This window comes from Heterocephalus glaber, unplaced genomic scaffold (assembly GCF_053883595.1).
Source record: "Heterocephalus glaber isolate CG9 unplaced genomic scaffold, H.glaber_assembly_v1.0 deba00001556, whole genome shotgun sequence".
NCBI lineage: Eukaryota > Metazoa > Chordata > Mammalia > Rodentia > Bathyergidae > Heterocephalus > Heterocephalus glaber.
The window spans coordinates 266990-290593 of record NW_028258347.1 but is presented as its reverse complement, the minus strand read 5'-3'; the positions used below and the strand labels follow the sequence as shown (position 1 = coordinate 290593).

The 23604-nt window shown below is 49.3% G+C and overlaps 1 protein-coding gene across 6 annotated transcripts in view; it reads right to left on the bottom strand.

Moving 5' to 3' along the window:
- Grhl2 (grainyhead like transcription factor 2) overlaps positions 1-23604 on the bottom strand; it is a 136404-nt gene that overhangs the window by 31535 nt on the left and 81265 nt on the right. For 5 of the 6 annotated variants that reach the window (XM_004850226.3, XM_004850227.3, XM_021262739.2 and 2 more), the window contains exon 9: positions 8057-8215. The exons of the other annotated variant lie outside the window; for it this stretch is intronic. In XM_004850226.3, the coding sequence (XP_004850283.3) occupies positions 8057-8215 (159 nt within the window). The remainder of the gene's footprint in view (positions 1-8056; positions 8216-23604) is intronic. 6 annotated transcript variants of the gene reach the window in all.

Sequence of the window (23604 nt, the reverse complement as noted above, 5' to 3'; positions counted from 1 at the left end):
GGGCCGCTCTGCACATGCACGTGCCTTGGGCGTCTGCATCGGTGGTATTTTCAGGCGTTCTCTGGGATGGGGCTTGGTGGATCAGACAGGAAAAGGCATCGTCTGTTCACTTCTTTCTTGTGCCTCTCTCCTTGGTGATCTGACTTTCCATGATCTCTTCTGGCCACATGGCCAAGTACTCCTGCTCACCTAACTGTCACCTTACAGCTGTTTCCTTCATGGCCCACGCCAAGGCCCTGGTCAGCTTTCTTTTTAGTCAATTGCCAACTCACTTTCCTTTTTCACACCCAGAAACACGGCTCCAACGCAGTGCTCTGGGTTCTCTCTCCATGCCTGCTGCAGGGACTCATGCAGCCCTGGGCAGGTGACAGCTGCTCCTTCCCTAAGCTCAGCTTGTTCCTAGCTTGCCCTGAGTAGCAGATTTAAGGGGCAGGGAAGCCTGGGTGGCCGGCACCCCCCATGCCTTCGGAAACTGCCCCCCAAACATCACCTACAGAAGGGAGATCTGCCAATGTAAAAAGTTAACCTTATGCATGCAAAAGAACAGAACAAAACAACAACAACCCAAACTAAAGTGCAAAAGGGATTGGAGAAAATACTTGCAATAAAGTAACATATGAAGTGTCAAATTCTAACTGTATAATGATTCGAATTTAAGAACTAACATACTAATGGTAAAGGGGCAAGGGCCAGGAGGCAGGTGGTACACAGAAAACACACACTGGTGGTCTGAATTAGAGTGAGGCGTACTTTTGGGTGATCACATTGGCTCCTTTAAAAAGGCAGATTCCCAGCTTTAGCCAGATGGGGCACGACACAGTGGGGTTTGAGACAGCAGAGCCATGGTCAAGGACATGCCTTTGGAGCTAATTCTCAGAGAATTTATGATACAGTGGACCCTTGTCTTATGAACTCAATTTGTTCCTGAGGGCTGGTTGTAACTCAAGCTGGTCAGTGAAGGCTCAGGCTCCTCTACACAGTCTTCAAAGTCTCTGTCCTGTACACAGGAAGATCTCAGTTTCCTTAGAGAGACACTGGCCCAGGATCTCTCAGTTAACCCCACTCAGGAGAGGATGTTGTCATGTTCCTCTCAGAACTCTGTAAGGGTTAAATCTGTATCTGAGACTGTCTGGAAGAACAAGCGGCCAGTATTTGGGTCATAACTCAAGACTTTGGTTGGAAGTTAAAACTAAAATTCTGTTTGTAACCCAAGTTGTTGGTATGTCAGCCCAGTTGTAACTCGAGGGTCCACTGTAACAGCTAATGCTTACCTTGCTTACCTGGCACTTATTCTGTGCCAGGTATTTTCTAGTGGGTAAGATAGGCTAGACAGATAACTTAAATATGTTTTATTTTTGTTTTCGTTTTTGCAGTACAGGGGCTGGAACCCAGGGCTGTCACACTAAGCTACAACCTCGGCCCTTTTAATTTTTATTTTGAGACACTATCTTGGTAAACTGCTGAGTTGTTCGGCTTGGGCTCAAACTTGCAATGTTCCTGTCTCAGCCTCCCAGAGTGCTGTAATTACAGGGCATGTGACACCAGGCCCAGCAAACATGCATTTTTATATCCAAAAACTACCAAAGGAAGTAACTGTTTTACTTACTGCCAAAGGAAGTAATTAATTTACAGTGCTTCACTTAAAGTTTTAAGTTATTGATACAGATCACGGAAATTCATGGCAAGATGGAGATAAAATACAGAAATACCTGCTTGGGAAGCCTCTTTCAGGTGTAATTGTGTAGTGTCTGCATTTGGATGACACTGAAGGGGAGCTAACATTCGTGTGAGGGGGGCTTGAGTTCATACGGATCCGTTGGGAGCTCCGCACACTTCAGCAATTACTACAAGTAGCAGTCTGGGTCTTTATTTTCTATTTAGGCAGATACTTCAAGGTTGGTCAAGCAACTGTACTATTTCTGTGAGGAATTCATAAGGAGTTAATCTACTGCAAGATTTATGTATGTTCCAGGCAGATTTTTAGGAAATAAAGCCACTTGCTTATTATTTTTCAGGCAGTAATGTAAAACCCAGAGCAGGTCTCCGCTGGGCGCAGCCTGGTGCCACTTCTGTGTGAGGAATTTGCTGTCTAGAAAGCCCAGATATCAGTGAAACAATTCAGATAGTATCTGCATTTGGGAGAAACGCAGGTCTAAAGGAGGTTCTAAAATAAAGCTTTCGACTTCACAGCGACTCAGGGACGCCTTAGTACATTCTGCTAAGATGGAGAAATCTCCCTCAATCAAGACCTCCCAAGAATTCCTTTCCTTCTTAGGGTTACTTGTGACCTAAAGCTTCTAAACAATATTACTCGTACTCTTATGAAAAAAAAAAGTTCCAGAAGATCTAGTTTGCTATAAAGACCAAAGTTATCACTGGACAATAATCTCCCTTGTCCCAATTTTCATTCACTATGGAGTACTAAATCTGAAAAATATACCTCAAGTTCCTGCTACAGGTGGGGAGGATGTGGTGCACCCCTGTAATCCCAGCACTTGGGAGGCCAAGGCAGGAGGCTTGCCATGAGTTCAAGGTCAGCTTGGGCTACACAGTGAGTTCAAGGTCAGCCTGAGCTACATAGCAAGACCCTGTCTCAGAAGGAGTTCCTGCTATATACTGTGATCACTTTTGCCAACACGAGGGGTGGTAGCAATCTTTGCCTTTTATCTAACATTTAAATTTTTATTTTACGAATTCTAATTTTATTTAAAGTTCTATGCAAGCTATAGTTACTGTTCGCAGACATACAAAATTCTTATTTTTCATGGAAGACCATGGAAGCAATCAAATATAGAGATCAAGATATTACACACAGGTATTTATCTACATGGTTAAATAGATCCTGGGTTTTTGTTTGTTTGTTTGTTTTTTAGTACTGGGGATCAAACTTGGATCCTTGTGCTCCTGCAGCAGGCTGCGAAACCACTGAGCTAAATCCCCGGCCTGATCCTGGGTTTTTTAAATGCATAAGCATAGGCATTTCAAAGCAGCCTCAGAATATCAAAAAAGTTAGAGAACGCCTGTATTTTCACCTGCAGGTTCACAGGTATATACACCAGGAATCAGACTGGAGAACCCAAAATACTGCAGAATTCCATCTGTTTAGGACACTAGCCTGCAACTGGGAAACTTACAATTTTAAAATGGAATATCTCTACTCTTTGTTCAACAAGCATTTACATTTATACATTATTGTAAAACTGCAAAAATAAAACTTGTATTTGGGTTTTTAATCCCCTGCAAGTGAATTTTGCCCGAACTTGCAAATTAGAGCTGCAAATGACAAATTATAGCAAAAGACTGTATCTACTTTATTAGAGAGAGAGCGATTCAGTTCATCCACATACACAGTCCACAAGATTTCCTCCCATGCGAGTTTCCTGCCCCCATCTACTCCTTAACATTAGGGTTTGTAGGTACCCACTATGTACTTGAAATAAATGCCAATCATTTGCCCAGTGGTCTCCAACCATTTTCTCCTACTTAGTGGTGATATTTAATAGACTGACATTTACAATAGGAACTATTAGAAATGTTACCTATTTTCTGACTGGCAAAGAATATGTTAATGGCTCTTCCTGGGTTTTATTCATATTTACAAACATGCCCACATAAGTAGGTGGTTCCCCAACTACTGTAGATCACCCTCTTAGCATGACTTCAGGAAGCAATGCTCTGGGGAAACCCACAAAATCCTTTCTCATTCTCTCTCTTTTAGAGGTGTTATGGCTGTGTCTAGATGTCCCCCCGAAAGCTTCATGTGTCATAGGTGGGGCTTGTTCCAGAGGTGGCTGGATCTAGAGTGTGTGACTGATTCATCCTGCCATGCTAGTACTAAGGGTGCTAGGATGAAGAGTGGGTGATTCCTAAATCAGTTCACTGATTGGTGTGGCACCACACTAACCCCCATAGCCTGGATACACTATAAGGGACAGAAAGAGGCTTGTCTTGTCCCTTGCTTGTTTTGCTGCCTTCTGCCTGCCATGAGCTGTTTCTCCTCTGCGATGCTTGTCTGTCATGCGCCAGGCCTGGGAGCCAGCCAATTATGGACTGAAACCTCTACAAACTGTGAGCTAAATAAACCTTTCCTCCTTTAACTTTGGGTGTTGGATATTTTGCCTCAGCAACAAGAAAATTAACTAAGACAAGAGGTAAAAAGAACTATGAAAGAACATTCATAGAAAGAATTGGCAGAGCACTGGGGGGGTGGCTTGGTTAGAATGCTTGGCAACTTCTATGAGGTTCAGTCCCCAGCACCACAAAGCAAAAGCAAAAATGTCTTCAAACAAAAGGTGCACTCATCATTTTATTTATACATTTAGCTTCTTACAATCCCCATTATCCTAGGGCATAGGGTAACAGCAATGTACCACGACTCTCCATTCATTCTGCTAGTTTGGGGCTGTCTTATTTTCTTTGGTGCACCAATACTATAGAGTAAGAGAGTTATATGAGCATCCTTGAAGCCTTCTCTTTCCCCTTTCAATTCCAACTGCCAACATAACGGGGTTTCTAATCCCTCTCTGCCAACCTTCCTTCTCGTTTTCCTTACCCCTAACTTTACTCATGGAGTAAATCCCTGGGAGTTGAATTCTACCATCTTCCTTGGAATATCTGGACCAAAGAGAATTCAAATCACTCACACGCTCTCCCATCTGTACACCTGACAATTTTATGTTGTACATGATTTCAAGATGTTTCCTTTCTTTTCCTTTTCTTGTTCTGTTTTGCTTTGTTTGATTTTGAGATGGGGTCTTGCTATGTTGCCCAGGCTGGGCTCAAACTCGGGACCCTTCAGCCACAACTTCCCTGGTGGCTGGGATTACAGACGTTCACCACTGGGAGGGGATTCAAACTGTTTTCTTAATGTTTCATGTGCTAAAATAAAGACACAAATTGATTGTTTTCTTTTTAAGGGCTACTTGACTTCTCATTGAGGCTTCGAAGCATCTGTTACCATTCTGATATTCTGTACGTCAAGTTGTCCATTGGTACACAGAGTATGCGTTCGGAACCAGCCTGCGTTTGCGTCCAGCTCCGCTGCTTCCTACTGTGTGGCTCTGCCTTGCAGTGCGTGTGACCACGGAGTACACTGGCGTGTCCTGCTCCGTGCCCACGAGCCAGACCCACTGTCCCTCAGACTTCAGTGCTGCTCTGAGGACCGGGTGACCCACAGCAGCTGGAGGTGTCACGGCCTGAAGGCTGTCGTGACTTAGGGGTGGTGGCTGCCAGGCCATGTGCAGTGTTGCTGTCCTCTCATTGCTGCTCCTGCTTCCAGCTGTCATCCTTCTCTCTGTGCATGCCCACTGGTCCCAGGGCTGTCCCTGCGGCATGCCAACGTGGACGCATCCTGGTGGCCCTGCTGACTGTCTCCTCCTCTTCTTCCTCCCTGGCACAGACTCGTGCCAATGCCCACAGGCAGTGGGCCAGCTCTCTGGAGCCCCCCAATCCCCCAGCTTTAAACAGCCGTGCTGCCTTCACCGTGAGAACACGCTTCTCCCTGTCATTCAGAGTTAGATTCGGGGTGAATATGTGGGCTCTCCCCTGGACTGTGTCAGGGATTCACAGCCAGTGTCTAAAGTTTATTCTCTTCTGCGTTCTCAAGAGGGAATACTGGCTGGATTCTTTAGGGGTTTTGTTGTTGTTTGTTTAAAAGAAATCACTTTCAAATAATGTACAACATAGAATTAACAGGCATACAAAGGGGACAGCTCATAAGCAATTTGAATTCTCTTACTTTATTCCAGATATTCTAATTGGGTTGAATACAAAATATTCTTTATTCTTGGATATAAAATCCGTGGTTACATTGCTTTACTTGATTCAATATCATTGTCTTCTGACAAAGTGTTCTCGCTGAAAAGTCTGATGATAAATGTTTCCTTGTTATTAATTATTTTATTTAGATGCCCAAAGAAGATTTTCCTGCCTTTAAAATACCTGATAAATTAACTACTTGGTAAGGGTTCCTGAGTAAACCCCCACAGGTATGTGACACACCAACTGAAACAGGTACACTTTCTATTTCAAGATTTCCTAATTTATGATTTTTAGCACTTGCTTTATTGCACTGTCTTGGTCTTTTGCTCAGAGAGTTCCATCACGTGTGATTGGCTTTTCTTTACCTCTCTTCTATATGTATTATGTTCTCTCTCAGCTCTTTCTTCATCTTTCCTGATTTTTAAAATTATTCGATTTCCAACCTGTATTTCCTCAAGACTTCGTCGTATTTGTTCCCTTAGTGCTATATCTAGTGTAGTCTTCTGAAATATTTTAATCTTTTATTTCTAAATCCTGAGCTCTAACGTCTCTCTTTTTAAATCATTTTATTCTCCAAGCACTTCACATGTGAGTTTTTCAAGTTGTGGTTTATGCTGGGCTTCACGATTGGTCATCTTCTCTCTTCCACGTGTTCCGCTGTGAAGCACGGGGCCTGTTTTCCTTGCTCTGGGCCCCGTCTTTGCGGCATGCACTCACTCGCCATTGGGAAGTTGGGCTGACCTTGATCTCCTTTTTCTGAGGCATTTTGGAGGATCCAACTATTTGCTTGGGGTTTGGTCCTAACGTTTTAGTGAGCTGAGTGGGCGGGAACAGTCCCTCCAGCTGCTCTCCTGCTCCCTCTGGTGGTCGGTTCACAAAGTGCCACAACAGCCCTGTATTTTCTAAGATCTTCCTACTGCGTGTCTCTTTCCATCCTCATTCTTACTCTGAATTTCTCTTTCCTTTTCCACTTTTTTTTTTCCTCAACTCAATTCTATGCTCAAACGTTTTTCTCAGAGTTAGGTTTTGCACTTCAAAGCAGATCTTCAGTTTCTAACTTTTCACAGAGAACAAAATCCATCGCAGTGTCCCCACTCGGGTGCTCCAGGCTGCCCTCAGAAGGCCGCTTCTCTCCCTCCCGCGGCTCCCTGGGAGATTCTGCATCTCCGCCCGCCCGTGCCTAACTGTCCCTCACAGAGGTGGACACCACTCAGGCTGTGTAGCCAGTGCTGCCTGGCCCTGTTTGTACCTGGATCTGTGAGGCACTCCTGTTCCCTGTGCATGGGTTTGGTGCCGGGACTCGGGGAGAGTGGAAGCACATGCCCCATGTGTGCAGGTGTACTGATGAGCCCACAGGGGCAACCCCATCCCCAGAAATTCCAGACGAGGCCTCCTTCAACCCACACAATAATAAAAGGTACACGGCTATGTTCTGGGATAGCATCAACGTCCAATAAAAACTGTTATAAAGGGGCCGGGGATTTAGCTCAGTGGTTCCGGCGCCTGCCTTGCAAGCACAAGGTCCTGAGTTCGATCCCTGGTACCAAAAAAATAAAAATAAATAAATAAATAAAATGCACACAAAATGCAAGAAAGGTTTTAAAAAAAAAAACTGTTATAAAGTCTGTTATTTCAGTTATCCACTGAATCAGACTACAGCACAGTTATGGACTAATGTTCCTGTCCTTGCTCAAAATTCCTACACTGAAGCTCCAACCCCCAGGGGGATGACATTTGGAGGCAGGACCTGGAGTCTAGGTGAGGTCATGTGGGAAGGGCCCTGAGGGTGTGATCAGTGCCCTTATGAGAGAGACACTCCATCACCGGAGGGCACCATAAGAAGAGGGCATGGGGAAGCCAGGGAGAAGACCCTCCCCTGGAACCGAACTTGTCAGCACCTGACCTGGGACTTCCCAGCCTCCCAAAGTGTGAGGGATAAATTTCTGTTGTTTCTGCCATCCAGTCTGTGATGTTCTGCTACAGTAGTCTGAGCTGACCAGGACACAGGGCAATGCAGATCAGCCACTGTCTGAATGGTAAGAAGGGTTAACTAAAAAAGGAGGGAGGGAGGGAGGAGAGGGAAGTCGGAAGGAAGGAAAGAAGGAAGCTGGGAAGGAAGTTAGTTGACTGATGATTCCCTCGATATCTCATAGGAATTGAGATCAAAAGATTCCCACCGTGATTAATGAGATGATTATGCTGACACCACAGGACAAGAGACGGGGCGGGGGGCGGTCATTAAAAGCAGTATCTAATAGCAAAGACATTTTTATGACAAGCTGTCGTTGTTACTTACCTTATCACAGAAGACCTTGATCTGGCAATACGCCCTATGAATAGGTTTATTGCTACGGTTATTGTAACTGTAGGTATCAATCTGAATCATCAGTGGAAGTCCTTTCACCCCTTTTTGGGAGGAGAAGTCTGTGCTCAGACAGTTCACGGTGATGAAAATCTGACGGAGGCAGAAACAGAAAGTTCCTAAGTCACAATACAGAGGGTCTCCAAAGCAGGCCCAAGCAACAGACTGATGTAAAAATACCCAAAAGACCTACAAGGACAACTGGAGAATATGTCGATTCTCTCGTAGCCAATCTGTTGAATGCATAGTACATCATATATACCATGTAATTTGTAACTACAACCAACTGTGCTTCCATACTCCATCGTGAAATAGGCCATCTACTTCCATACATCAACAAAGTCTGACCTATCTTCTTAGACAAGTGTCACTGGGTCAGGTGAGTCATTGTTCTTTCAACACATTGAAGTTAAAATAGAGAAATCAGTTTCACTAAGCTCTGAGCTGTGGGATATAAGATAAATAAATTTAGACAACACCTTTCTTCACACACTACTGCACTGAGACCTAGTATCTGTTCCCATATCTGTCATGACTGTGAAGCATCAGCTGAAAAATCATGAATTTTTTTCTTGGATTCCTGGTGCCTACACAGTGGTAGCAGGGAAGGGGCTCAGTATTAACCAATGAAGAGAACTTTCAATTTTTCCCTTGAAACCATCTTTAAGATCTTCAGGACAGAATGTAAATACCAACATACTTCCAGGGAAGTACGTTTTTAGGGAAAAGCTGTCAAAGGTAAGACTGGAAACAGGAGGGAGGAGGTACAGGGATAGCTTCAATATCTACATCCTCCAACCCGGAGCATCAGGAAATGACGTGAATCCCAAGGAGAAGAAACAAGTACATTATCAAAGATTTCAGCATCGACTATCAAAAGAACGAAGAATAGTTTATCATAAAACACTGGTAGGGTGAGGGGTGTGCATAGGCTGAATTTCTCCTCCTTCTATATACTGAATGGCAATCGACAGACGCCATTGAACCACAGAGCCCCCAGACCACAGTGGGGTGGCCTGGTAATTGAGAGGTGGTCTCTGGGGACAGCCAGGTACGCTACCTGTCACATTTGGCTCTGCTTTCATACCATACCCCATGTATTATTTTTTAAACAACATTTTCAGTCACTTGTTGCTTTAAATCATATACTTATGTATTCTATAAACCGTACTGTCAGATGTTGTTATCTAACCTTTGTCGCATTTGGCCCCAGAGCTTTGGACTTTCCTTCAGACCCTGAGCCTGAACCCCTCTGTGTTGCAGTGACACCACCAGGGGCCACCTTGGGGAAGTGGCAGTCCCAGCGTCAAGCCTTTTGGATTTTTTTATTTCACTACCAAGCTGGCTCTAATTCGCTTCAAGCCCTGTGGGCTTTGGGGTGATTCATCAACCAGGCACCATTTAGTGCTACCTGCCTGCAAACATCATTTTCCTCAGGCTTTATTTTTTATTCATACGTGTTTATAGGGCATAAGGATCACATTCCGCGTGTGGAGTAGGAACACACACAATGCTTCTCAGCTCTTTCCGTGCCTTCCTGCCTCACCTCCCTGTGCCCTGCACCCCTGGGTCCCCTCCCATGTGCAACACACGTGCCCCTACCTCCTGTTGCCTCTGCACTCCCCACTGGGCAAGGAGAGATGTGTCAGTGAGGTAGACAGGCCGCCTGGCAGGGCTGCTGACATGGGAATCGCAACACCCCGGGGGACCACGCCACCCTGGGCCTGGGGCAGGACCTCTCTGATCTGGGGAGCAGCCAAGGGAAGACGCAGCTGCCTGGTGACAGTGACGGGAGGAACTAACTCAGTCACATGGGCCTCTAACGAAGAACACGCCGCACTCTACCAAGCGCCCAGGGTGAAAGCATTTTATCCTCGAGGGTCCCACAGACAGAAAGTGCTTCTGGAGGTGCTAGAGAGCCCCCGGTGGCTGAGTTCGTTTAACACCTGTTCCTGGGCTCCGTATTTCCTCTTCGTGCACGCTGGCTGGCAGATCCGTGCGCACAGAGGACACATTCTGACTGTTCTCGGAAGTATCTGAAATGCCTTCTACCGTCCTGCGACCGTGCTGGCCCCAATGCCCAGTAATGGTTCCCAGAGCTGGCAGGGAGGACACGACTGCTCTAACTGTCCTGACGGCGCCACTGAGCGCTCAGCTCCAGGTCCTCTCCTAGGAACACCCTTCGTCACCACTGCCGTCATTACTGACCGGGATGCTGCAGCTTGGCAATGTGGCGGGACAAGGAGACTCCTGGAGAGGCGCCTGGCTCAGGGGGGCGCTGTGGCCACCGGGTGCAAACCCGAAGATGTCTGCACTGCAGGTGCTGTCGGGAGCCGGGCGCAGGCGGAGGGTCCCAGGGCAGCCTTTGGAGCGTGCATCTCCTGCCCCGCTCTGCTTCCCAGATGCCCGACACCCAGCAGCTTCGCCATGGGGTCTGCCTTGGAGCCGGCAACCACAGACCGGCAACTCCTGAGCCAAAAGCCCTCTCTCTCCTTTAAGCTGCAGGTATCCGGCGATGGGGATGCTGCCTACCACACTGCACGGGCGTCCTGGCCAGGGCTCACAGCCAGTTCACGTCAGCGAGTCAAGCATGCCCTCTGCTGAGCCAGCCATGGCTGTGCCCGTGTCTTCACACAGGGACCTTCCCGGGCGGCTGTGAGCCAAAGGGCCCTCAACCCTGCCTGGTTTTGTCTGCTCCTTCACACAGCTACCTAGGACTCCAGAGGCAGACGAGCAGGTGTTCCAGCGAGGATTTCCCAAGCTGTCCAGGTTCCCGGCCAGCCCTGACTCAGCCCCCTGTCACCCCTGGTGGACATGTCCTCTGTCGGGCAGAGCTGCTGAAATAATAGATGTTCACTGGCACCACGGCACGATAAACACACGGACCCTCCTGGGAGGACCGTCTCCAACCAGCCTCCCTGGAGGCGGCCTTTAGAGGTCCATGCACCAGGCTCTGCTGGAGACCTTAGGGCCCTTCGTGGGGAGAGTCCCCGGTGTACTGGCCGCTGCCCATGTCAACCTAAGGGCAGGGTCTCACCACTGTGCTGGCCCGCTTTCCTCCCGCCCGGGGGAAGAAGGCACAGCGGCGGAGCCTGACGGCGTCCATCCAACCGTCTCAGTGTGCTGCCTCCAAAGCTGATCGGTTGAACTGAAGGTGGGGGTGGCACAGGGAGGCACGGGAGACGGAGCCCAAATCCTTGGCCTGGGCACGGATAAGCAGGAAGCTGCCCATGTGCAAACCTACCGTGCCCAGCGCCATGCGCAGCTGGCAAGCGGGAGGGCGAATTTCCTGGAAGTTCATGTCCAAAGCGCATGTGAGGCAATGTGCATCAGGGCCTCGAGAAAGGGGACGATCCCACCTGCAGAAAGGCCACGCCAGCCTCAGGTACAGGCAGCGCTGAGCTCCAACAGCAGCCCCGCCGGTGCAAATGCAGGTGAATGCTGTGAACGACTGATCTGTCTACGAGGTATAAACACTACACACATGCACGTGATATTTTCAAACCTCAGTTACCTGGTTTCTAATGACACGTTTTTATTGTTTTAGAAAAACGAATTAAACCAAGTGTATTCAGACATAGACACCACTGTCACGGGCTGACTCAGCAGATGATTTCTAAATCTGCCAAGACCTTTCCCAGAAGTAGCAGCAGTCTTGTGATACTTCACATTTTTAAATAAAATCATTTGTTACACATGAATGGCAATTCTCGCTTTGTAGTTCCTACACAGAAAAGCAATTTTACTGGGTTTGGAATACCTCGCAGTCATGCACTATTTGTGTAGAAGAATTTATTAAAATAAATACAAATCAATGAGCTTAGAATCGATGCATTAACTTAATTTTTTTGGTAATTTGGGGGGGAAGACAGTGCTGGGGATGGAATGCAGCGCCCACACATGCCGGGCAAGTGCTCTGTCACTGAGCTCCATCCACAACACATTTCCTTGACTGTTAACTCCCAAGATTCTTCTGAGGATTTCCATGAAAAGAAATGCACCTACCTTTGATGGACTTAGTAATTTGGGATTTGAAAATCATAACCATAATTTGATGTAATGCATTTATTTGCCTTTTTAAACAATTGCATTTTGCACTTTTAAGATCATTCTAGGGCCGGGGATTTAGCTCAGTGGTTCCACCGCCTGCCTCGCAAGCACAAGGACCTGAGTTCAATCCCTGGTACCAAAAAAAAAAGATCATTCTGATGAGGAACTAAAAAGTCTGTGTATTTCTTAATGAGTGGGACTGAAGAGTAAATGTCACACATGAGCCTCCAAAGTATAGGCACAAGGCACACGTCAAGAAATAACAACTTCAACCCAACAGGTAAGGACACCCTTCCCTTACATATGAATACACAAGTGTGCTATTGCAATTCCTCTGCTCTGCTCCTGGCTCTCGGGTTTATTAAGTACCTGCAGGTAGTTTCTTACATTTCATTATTGTTCTTCCCTTTGGCAAGAATGCATTTGCCTGCAGATAGGATGGGGAAGTGAGACAGGAGACCGACTAAGTCAGGTGACCAGGATGGAAGCGCGGCCCCCGCACCCACTCATCTGTCCCGTGTCCAATTCACTTTGTTCACCGAGCAGATTCGGGGTCTTCGCTCAGTGCCCGGCCAGGAAAGGGACGCAGGTGACAAGACAGGCTGACTACCTACTGGTCTGTTGAGGGTGTAAGATTAGACTTCCAGAAACTTCCAGTTACACAGACAGCACTTTTAGGAAATTAGTGTGTGTGTTTTCATCTTTATTCTGATAAGATACTCCGTATTTCCCCGCCCAGCCCCATGGGACGTTCGGACGCATAGATGCGCCTCTGCCGGACTCCTGCTCTTCAAGCTCCCTGTCTGCTCCGCCCCCAGAACACGACGCATGTGTCCTGTATCGGCCTCTACTCTCGGCCCGGGCTCTGCTCACTGTGCTGCCTCTGCACGTCCTCGTGATCCAGGTCCTTCCCTCAGACCCCGGCCCTGCGTGGGCTCTCAGGTGTCCCTGCCACGCCCACCACGAACCTTGGCCTTCTCCGCCCTGCCCCAGGTCATGATCAGCGACACCCTCCACCTGATCTCTCTCCTCACAGCAGTGACACTGGTGGAGTCTGTCATCTTTCTGTCCTGTTTTGTGATCTCTGCTCCATGAGGCTGAAAAGTCTGCCTCATGTTCACTCTATCGTACAAGGCTGTGGTGGATGCACAACAAATATTTATTCAGTGAGTTAAGAGAACATAAATTAGTTTTCTAAATATGAATTTCTCTCTTTATCCATGTTCTTGCTTTCAGAAGTCTTAATTCTTAAGAGCTAAGACTGACATCTAATACAGTGCTATGTTAGGAGCTCTGATCAGATTTATCCTCTGGAGATGTTTCCTATCCATCTCTCCATCTACCTATCTACCTGCTACATAAATTGAACACTGACTACATATTCAGCAAGATTATCTATCTAACTGCCCATCCATCCATCCACCCGTCCATCAATATGTCTATCCTTCCACCTGTCCATCCATCCACCCACCCATCCATCCATCCATCCTTCCATCCTATGAAAGATTTTATATATATAGGCACTATAGGAAATGCAGAAGTCTACCTCTGGCAGTGTCCTTACCTCAAGCAAAAGGGTTCTTTTCTATTTATTCATAAATATTCTATTTATTCTATTATTCTTCTGCTCTTATGTTCACTATCGTAGAATACAGTGGTGAGATATAAAGTTGAATGATCCATACTATACTTACTGTAAGACCTTGAAGAAAAGGGGAGAGTCCAACAAAGCAGCCAGGGAAGCTGGCTCCTGTCAGGCCTCCTGTCAGAGTATTGTGATGGGATAGAGATGGGAGAAGAAAGTGTATGCTGGCTCTGGACACGGCAAAGGGCCCAGCTTACTGGGACAGCATGGTGTCTACTGAGGAGGGTTATGGATCTGGAGTGTCCCCCAAAGATTCGCTCTTTCCCTCCTTCCTGCCCACCATGAGGTGAGCTGCTCTGATCTGCCACATCTTCCTCCATGATGTTTCTGCCTCACCTCAGGCCCAAAGCAAGGGAGGGATCTGACCATGAACTGAGACCTCTGAAATCACGGGCCCAAATAAACCTTTCTCCTTTAAGTTTTATTCTCCAGTATTTTGGCATAGCAACAGGAAGCTGAGTAACACAGGATGAGAACGAGGCTAAAAGGGGATGTGAGGCCACTGAAGGAGCGGGCAAAGCAAGAGGCTGTGCCCCTGGGGCCAAGCGTGAAGGGTGGATCAGACTGCAGCCACCACACCAGACATCCAAGCAGCAGCAAGGCCTGAGAGGCCGCCGGGGAAAGGTCAGAGGCTTGGGGGTGGAGAGGGTGAGAGGGTGTGCCCTTCTGAGGCCTGGGTCCAATGGCACTGAAAGGAGAGCAGGTTTTAAACTGCAAAGTGCCACGTGGGCACATGTAAGGGATCTCACTGTCGCCATACTGCTACCGACCTGGCAGCTCTGCTGACCCCGCCTCCTCCTGGGCCAGGGAGGCCACCCTATGTCACCCCTCTAATGGCTGCTGCCTCCTCCCCATCACTAAAGCCCCAGCTGGGACTCTCCCACAGGAACCCCACCCTCTCTGGGGCCCTGCAGGGCTATCTCAGGTGGCTCCAGGGCAGATTAGCTATGACTCATAGTGGCACAGATATGTAATCAAGGTGAACTGACTCCAGAGCAGCTGGCCCAGGCAGGGTGGGAGGGCCCTCCTGGCAGGAACCTCCACTGACTGCAGTGGGTCCACATCAGGGCCTTTGACAGCACAGAACGAGGGACCAAGCTGCTGCATGCAGTGAGGGGCTCCCGCCTCAGAAGAAGGGCTCAAGCACAGACTGGAAGTCACTTGCTGGATGTTCTGATCGCCTGAAACCTTTTCAGTTCATAATACCTGAACATGATGCAAGACACAAAGGCATGAAAGGGTAAACTGAAAATTTTTCTTCCTCTTCTGTTCCCCAGCCAACAAATAGCTTCTGGAGTATCCTTCTAGAAATATGCTACACAAATATGTGCCACGTTCCATTCTACACAAATGGCAGCAAAAAGTACACACAGCCCTGAATCTTGCTATTATGGCTTGTATCTAGGTGTCCCCCCAAACCCTCATGTGGTCATAGGAGGGGGGTTCAGAGGTGGCTGGAGCTACAGTGTGTGATGCTGGGATCAGGGGTGTGTGATTACTAAGTTAGTCCACTGAGTGGTTTGGCATAGTTCTGGGAGTGGATAATGGGAAGGCCCTCCCTGAGTGTGAGTGCTACCTGCCCTCGAGGTGTGTAGCCTGGACAGAAGAACATAAGGGACAGAAAGAGGGCTGCTGTGTTCACTTGCTGCTTGCTGCTTTTGCTGTCTTCTACCTGCCATGAACTATTTCTCCTCTGCATTGCCCCTCTGCTGTGCCACCTTGCCTTGGAGCAAGCCAAGTATGAACTGAAACCTCTACAAAATGTGAGCTGAGATAAACCTTTTCTCCTTTAACTTTGGGCGTCAGATATTTTGTCTCAGCAATGAGAAAAAAGTAAGATGCTTGATTTTTTTTCCACACCCAATAAAATCTGAAGCTAGTGTGTGCTATCTTTCTCTCCCTCTCCTCATTTCTTTAAAAACGCTTGAAATGGGCTAGGAGTGGTGGTGCACACCTGTTATCTGGGAGGCTGAGGCAGGTGGATGTCAAGTTCCAGCCCAGCCAGGGTAATTTAGTAACTAAGAGCCTATCTCAAAATAAAAAATTAGAAGAAGGACCAAGGAGGGATGTAGCTCAATGCAAAGACTCTGGGCTCAACCTAGCCCCACCAAAACAAAAAAGCAAACAAATTTGTGAAATATGAAATGACAATTTCTTCAACTTTAGGCTATTTCTAGCCTTTCCATCTTAAAAACAACACTGTAATCAATGTGTTTCTGCGTGGTTTTGTACACTACCGAAACTGCTCTCTTCCTACAAAGGCTGGCCTTCTCGGCAGCATCTTCAGAGGCAGAGGCTCTCAAAGCATCGTGCACCTCAGCGGCCAGGAGTCCTTGGCAAACCTTGGATCACAGGCTCTGCCAGTTTCCAGTCGGGCGGGCCCAGGGGAAGGGGGGGGTTCCCGTTCCTGGGGTGACGCTGCCGCTGCCCACTGCTGACCACACAGTGACGACCGCAGCGCACGGCACCCGCTGGCCTTGGCCTCTCTCCCTGCCGCCCCTCTGCTCCAGCCCTCTGTGCTCCCATCCTGTCCTCCTCCACCTCCTCCGCGGGACAGATTCACAGTCCTGCCAGTCACCCGCTTCCCGCCTGCAGCTCTCCCCAGCCTTTCTTGTTCTCGAGACTTCCGTCCCCCATCCTTTCAGTGCCTCTTGAAGCCTTCCCTCCTGAGTGGCACAAGCCCTGCCTCCGCTGGGAGGCCCCAGCCTCTCCCTGCTGCTCCTCTCCTCTCCCCGTGTCCCTGAGCTCAAGCCACAGGTCGCCTCAGTCCTCCCTGGTCCCACAGACTGAGAGGACATAAAGCAAATCTGGAGAAACATTAACAGTTAGTGGATCCAGAGGAAGGGCACAGTGTGAATTGCGCTATTCTTTCAGTTGGTCACTTAAAGCTTTAAAATAAAAAGTTGAAAAATGGAGCGGCTTCTCTAGGATGGTCCTCGCAGTCTACCTCCATTACAGTCACGGTCGCTCTCTCCCTCTGCCTACATCCGCAACATTGTCTGAGGACAGGGCCTCTGCCCGGCCTGCCTGGCCATGAATCACCCCTCATCCTCCTGGCTACCTCCATGTGCGGGGCACATGCTGCTTCCAAGGAACGACTGTCCCTTGTTAGAGATAAGGGAGGAGATATTATTGCCAGATCTGCCCAACAGAAAAGGCATCACGGCCAGGCATAGTGGTGCACACACCTATAATCCCTTGGGAGGCTGAGGCAGGAGGGTGGCAGGAAGTTCAGCGTTAGCCTGGGCTACACAGTGAGCTCAAAGCCACCCTGGACTACATAGAGAGATCCTGTCTCAAACAACAACAACAAAACCAAACCAAATGGCACTTCAGAAACAGGGTTCCCACGTAGGAATGCCAGCTCTCCTACGCGTTAGCTGTGTAACTTCAGGTAAACTATTCAACCTGCCTGGACTTCAAATTCCTATTAGAAATATGAGCGTTGCATAAGGGATAGAAAGCGCCTGGCGGAGCGCCTGGTGGAGAGTAATCGGTGAACAAATATTAGTCTCTGTGCACACAGCACACAGCGCCATCCTGTGAAACCCAAGGCCATAATCAAATGCTCTGCACAGTGCAACAGCGCAGACGTGTTTGCTGTAGAGCCCGAGCAGAAGTGGGGCTGGGAACTTTGGAAACTCCTCCTTCTGCCAAAGATGGGGCCACTGATATCTTCAGCGTGATCCCTTCTGAAGATCATTCCTTCTATGTATGAATTAGCTCCAGCTTTATAGGTGTTCCTGCCGTTCATTACCTCGTAAACTGAACAAAGGCCTGGCTTTGTTTAAGCTCAGCACCAAAGACTCCAGCAAATGTTTACCTTTCCCTGTTAAAGCTTCCTTCACCCACGCCACGCCCCAGCAAACACATAAAAATGCCATTTGCCCTGCTTCCCACTCGGGAGCTCAGACTTCCAGGACCCTCCTGGGAGGCTCCCCAACCTGCCTTTACCTTGGGGACCGTGGGATGGGGCCTCTTTCATGCTCCAACCCTCTGCAAGGTGGGATTTTAGAGCAGGGGCCAACTCGGGCAGAACATCGAGGCATAGCCTCTTCTCAATTGCAGTCCCTACCAACCCCGAGTCATCTTACATGACAACAGAGAGAGCGGCCTCGACATGAGCGCCAGCCTCAGGAGCTTGGGGACAGCAAGGTCATCAGGAGGACGGTCTCCTGGGCAGCCCGTGGGTTTCCTCCTTGCATCTTGGAAACCAATATTTACACATCTTCCCTCCTCCACTGGTGTCCGGCAGTGGAGTTCCACAGAAAGAGAACATTGTGCATTTAGGGAAAGCCCCTTGGAGGGCATGATTCATCAAGACTACTAGAAATTTAATTTTTAAAAGCCCTATGCTTGGCACAGGGTGGAGCCCAATGAAAACTGATTAAACAATAATAAATAGATAAACCGGGGGCTAGATCTTCGGTAAGTGGGAAGGGGACCAAGATTGAGGCGGGCAGAGGGGAAGGGGCAGGGGTGTAACAAGAACTAGACATGTCTTGTTCACGCAACTCCCCACAATGTCATCGTGCTGCATCACAGACATGTGCTAAGGAAAACACTGACCAAACATTTTAGACCGAAAAGAAATGTTTGAAAACAGTTGAGCAGACAGAAAGAGAAAAGGAGGGAGGGAAAGAAATAGCAAATTTGGGACAACACAATGGAATCAGCATGATTTGGTACTGAATTTCAAGCCAGCCTTTTACTTAGCATAATCTAATTTTTCACCCAAAGAGACTGAACAATTGGCAGTCTATAAAAAGGTTAGAAGACCTATGTTTTCTCCCCACGGCTGCCTCTTCATAGGCCGTGGCCACCGCTCTGCTGCTCCTACAGCCCTTAAGCGAGGAAAGTGGCGGCAGTGAGGACAGAGAGGCCACTTGCTGTCCACTAGCAGCTCCCGGAGCAAGAAGGAGGCCGGGCCCGGGGGCACCAGCTGCACCCCGAGAAGGCCGCACAGGGAGGGAGGAAGCAGGGAGCTCAGCTGCCCTGCAGGCCGGCTCTGTGCGTATCTCACAGTAAGCAGCAAGTCTACCCCTGCCCCCAAGCAGCCACCAGGACTCGGAGCCCGTCAAGGGAGTCCTGGAGGGTGGTGCGGGCCGAAAGTCGCCCTCACAGCCCTTGGCGAGACAGAGCCACAGGTGTGGAGCGGAGCCCTCCAGTCCCGGCCTCACTCATGTCTTCCTCCCGGCCAGCAGCTCCCCTGAGGGTCCTCGTTTCCATTGCCCACCACACCGTCTCTGCTCGCGGCAGCTTTTGGTACTGAACAAAACCAGATATCAGGCAGTAATTAAGGGAAAACCAGTAGGGAACAGTCCGGAAAGGTCCATTTGGCTTCCACCCCGCCCCTGCCTGGCCTATGGCTTCAAAATTTATGTGTCAATTTCTTTTGTGAACCCAATTCATTTAAAGCATCCAAAAGGACCCAAATTGAAGAATCTACCTACAAAATGAGTGTCAGCCTGTGCGAAAGGATGCACTTTTGACTGACTAGATGGGCCAGGGAGGGTGTTCTCTAGCTTTCTTCAGTCACAGGCCACCTCCCCCAAGCTTCTCCTTCTCTGATCCTAATCTTTGCGCCTGCTTCAGGTCGTTTCTAGTGCTGTGCTTCTTGCGTGATTTTGCAAAAAACAAAAACTAACCTCCATTACTCCTATCAGAAAGATGTATAAAAGAACCGTGTAAGGAAATAATGGGAAAAAGAGTGAAAATGAAATTTGGGACATCGGGGAAAGGAGCTAGAAAGATGGCTGACGGAGGATAAACACGTAAAAAAGAATCTCGGCTGTGATGTAAGAGAGCCTTACTGGTCTGTAATTAACACGGCTGAGGTAAGGATTGTGCAAAGGAGCCCAGTGGCAGGCTGAACACACCTCCCCACATGCGCACACACACGCACACACACACACACACATACGCACACACGGGCTCACACTCTGCTGAAGACAGTGAGCCTCTCAGCCCACTATGGCCAATGACATGTAGAGTGTGAATGGGCCTCAGACCAGGACCCGAAGAGCCGGGACCCGGACGGTCTGGGTGCAGGAAGGGTGGAAACGCACTGGCCTCTGCTCGGGCTGGGACAGCTGCGTGAGGATGGGGCGGGTGGTAGACGCAGGGCGACCTGACTGCGCTGCTGTGCTCCTGAAAATGAGGCCAACCATTTCCACTTTATTTGCATTTTCCTATTGTGACATGTGACCACTTTCTTTTCTTTATCCTGGACCCAAATAAAGTGTGCCCTATGAACTTTTGGGAAAAAGAAAATTATGGCCTGCTTTGAGTGTTTTTAAAAATTGGGCTAACAGCATGCACACCAGAGGGCTCTGGGTGCGAAATCCACTTTACATTTGTCTAATCTTTCAGCCCCTAGCATGTGGAAAGGACGTGCACACTGGCTTAGAGCCTGGGATGCTCAGGGACATTGGATGTGACATCTCCTAACTAGGTCTCAGTCTGCCCACCCACGATCACACCACACAAATTTGTTAACCAGAGACAAAAACAGAAAACTTATTTGTGTTCTTGGCCCTCTCTAAAATGATAACTTCCTGTCTGAAAGGTTCATGCACGATCTAACAAAGCAGAGGTGGGAGAGCCACCCAAGTCCTCTGCTCCTGGAGAGAAACTCCCTCGTCCTGGGAGTTTGTGAGCCATGGGAAGGAAGCACAGAAACGGAACTGTATGGTGTCCAGTGAAAAGACAGGAAAGGAAGCGGGAAGTAGCACCTTCATGCTCTGCCATCCTCCTCTGGGTAACATGGGAGAGGTTTGTAGCTCCCAGAGTTTGGGAGAACCTTGAAATTAGTGTAACAGAGAAAACACCACTGGATGAAAGCCTGGGGCCCATCTGTAGACTCACAAGAGGGATGCCCATGATTAGGGTCACCCCCTCCTGCCTGGGGCAATGTCACGTGGGGAAGGCACCTCTGAGCTCCTGGCCTTTGGTGGCTCTGCAGGGTTTTGCATGGGAGTTCTTAACCGTGGGGCTACTGACCCACAAATCTACTTCTTAGGTACTAGTATCTGGCTAAGGGAAGGCAGCAAAATGGGAGTGACATGAGAACAAGCCTCAGAGGGGGTCATGGGGGTGGGAGCTCAGTTGTCTCCGAGCCTCCTCCTCTATTCCCCCATTTTGTAGCTGAGCAAGGGAAGCTCAGAGAGGGCTGGTGGACTCCGGTGACACAGGTTCCAGGAGTAGAATCAGGGGTCAGGGGCCCAGTTCAGGCCAATTCCTGGCTCTATCTGTGGCACTTCTTGGGCTCAGCCCCCACTGGTGTCCAGGCTGTGACTATGGACACTCAGCCAGTGACCGGCCACCGTAGACTGCCCGGCCTGGCAGCTCCTGGGGAAAGCAGTGTCTGCCAAGGATTTGGGCTGCTTTGTCACAGTGCCCAAAGAGCTGTGGCCCAACCCCAACCTGCAAAACCGGTTCCTCCCTGAAGACCTTTGCGACCATTCTGCCGGAATCAGGCTCCCTGGGAGTCTGGGAGTGAGCCCCAAACCTTGCTGTAACTAAAAGGTTTAACGTCTTCCCAGGCCAGGTGTTCCCATAATCCAACCCAGCTAAGTGAGTGGAGGTTTGCATCCTCCCCTTCCTTCCGTTTTCACAAGAAGAGAGAAATAACATGCAAGTCAGCCGCCAAAGACAGAGGCCCAGTGTGCTCTGGAAAAGCCTATAATCCTTATCAGTAGGTCTTGATTACACATGTGTAGCAAGACTACTGAGTACTGGACTAGCGCACGCGTGTGTGTGTGTGTGTGTGTGTGTGTGTGTGTGCGCGCGCGCACGCAAACTTGAATATCCAAACAAAAGCTACCCTTTAACAAAGCCAACCTGGTAACACATAGGTTTCTCAAATGATGGTACCGGGCTCCACATTTGTGCACGTCTGTGGTCACTTCCTATTTCAAAGTTGGTTAACAAAATTTTGTGTAGAAAAGACAAATCTCATTTTTACCCTTCAAATGACATTCTCCAACTGGTCACCATGTACTCACATTTGGATCCCAGTGACTTCCGGGGTTTTAAAAACACCTGCAGAGATGGAGCCTGAATTCTTTTGTGGGCGATTCCAAAGGAGGCTGCAGTCGCCTTCACAGTGGGACACGGCCCACGCTGTGGCACTCTGAGGACCAGCTACGGAACCAGGCCTGGCTGCGGTGCTCACAGTGCCATGGCCTCCCTGACACGGAGAGCCCGGGAGAATCTCACCGGAGTGAGAAGCGTGGGCATCAGAACCCCCAGGGCCACGCAGGGAAAGCTCCCGAATCAAGAAGTCTAGGGAGCAAGAACGAAAGCGGCCAGGACCACCAGAGTCTCCTGCAGTGCCCACACCAGGCCCAACATAATCCTGAGAGGTGGGTTCGAGAACATAATCACCGATCCTTAAATGTGGGCAAATCATTAAAATCTGAACTGTAAGTACAAAGGCGAAGGGTCTCAAGTCTGTGTCCTGTGGCCACACAACCCAAAATATCATGTGATGCGGAGGGGACCCCAACCCTGAAGCTGACAGAACACACTGTGTGCCAGGAGGAACCTGGAAACAACCGTGACGGTTCCTGCAACTACACACGGCTCACAGTGGTAGGGACACCTTCTACTTCTTGCTTTGCTGAAAATTCTCTTTTCAGCCCCTATGCCATTTGGGTTTTTGCAGTCTGCTTATTATAAAGTCAATACTGTTTTAAAGAAACGCCTTAGGATCTGCAGATTTTAAAAAATCCAATCAGCCTCCCTAATGAAGTAGATTTAATTTTTAGGGTTTGTCTTTAAAAGCCCTTCAGAAATTTGGAGAAAATTATTTGGAGCTATTTTTTATTACTTATTGATTCACCCAGACCTCATACAATTGCAACAACCAAGTAATAGTCACTAAAAATATATACCAAATAAATAAAACCAGTTTTCTGCGAGTGTCATAGATGCCCTCCAGGCCGAGTGTCAAGGCGCGTGTGAGCCTAAAGCTGTCTGCCCGGAACAACACTCGGCAGCCGTGTGCACACACACCCCAGCCAGGAGGTGAGCTCCCACCTGCGGCGAGCAAGGGGCCTTTCCTGCAGAGGTGAGCACAGCACGGGGCATACCCGCCCACCCGCTCACCACCGCAGGCGGTATGGTGGCGAACGCCACGGGCCTGACGTCACTCGCTCGCTCTAGCGCCACCAGACGCTGAAGTGACAGGGTCCCTTCTCCTCCTCCGAGGTGCCACCGCCCGTCCCTGGCCACAGTGACATGCAGCTGTTGGTGCCCTCGCCTCCCTCCCCGGGGCACGGGACCATCCTGCATCGTCCCCTGCGATGCTTGGTGTGGCAGTGACACTTGCAAGAGTCCGTCCGTCAGTCTGTCAGTCTGTCTGTCTGGACCTCCGCGCTGGCCCAGAGAAGACTCCTACCAGCCCGGCTGGGCGGTCACACACGCTGTCTCTCAGTCGTCAGCCCACGACCTCCCCACAGAGCCGGGGACGGTGGACGGAAAGGTGAGCCCTGACCCCCGAGAGCACGGGGACCTCAGAGACAAACTGTCCTGCGGCTCTGCGTGGGACCGGGCCTCACAGGCGTGGCAGGGCCATCCTTGAGCCCCTGGGACCCGCTCAGGCCGCACCGCACTCTGTGCCGGGTGAACACTGGGTCACCTCTCTTGGGCCTAAAGCCAACTGCATCTGCACCGTGTCATGCGAGTGAAAGGAGCCCCTGGGCGATTCGTCGCTCCTGGAGGTGGAGCTGCACGGGCGGAGCCGCCCCCCCCCCCCCGCCCCCGGGCTTCCTCTCCAGCCAGC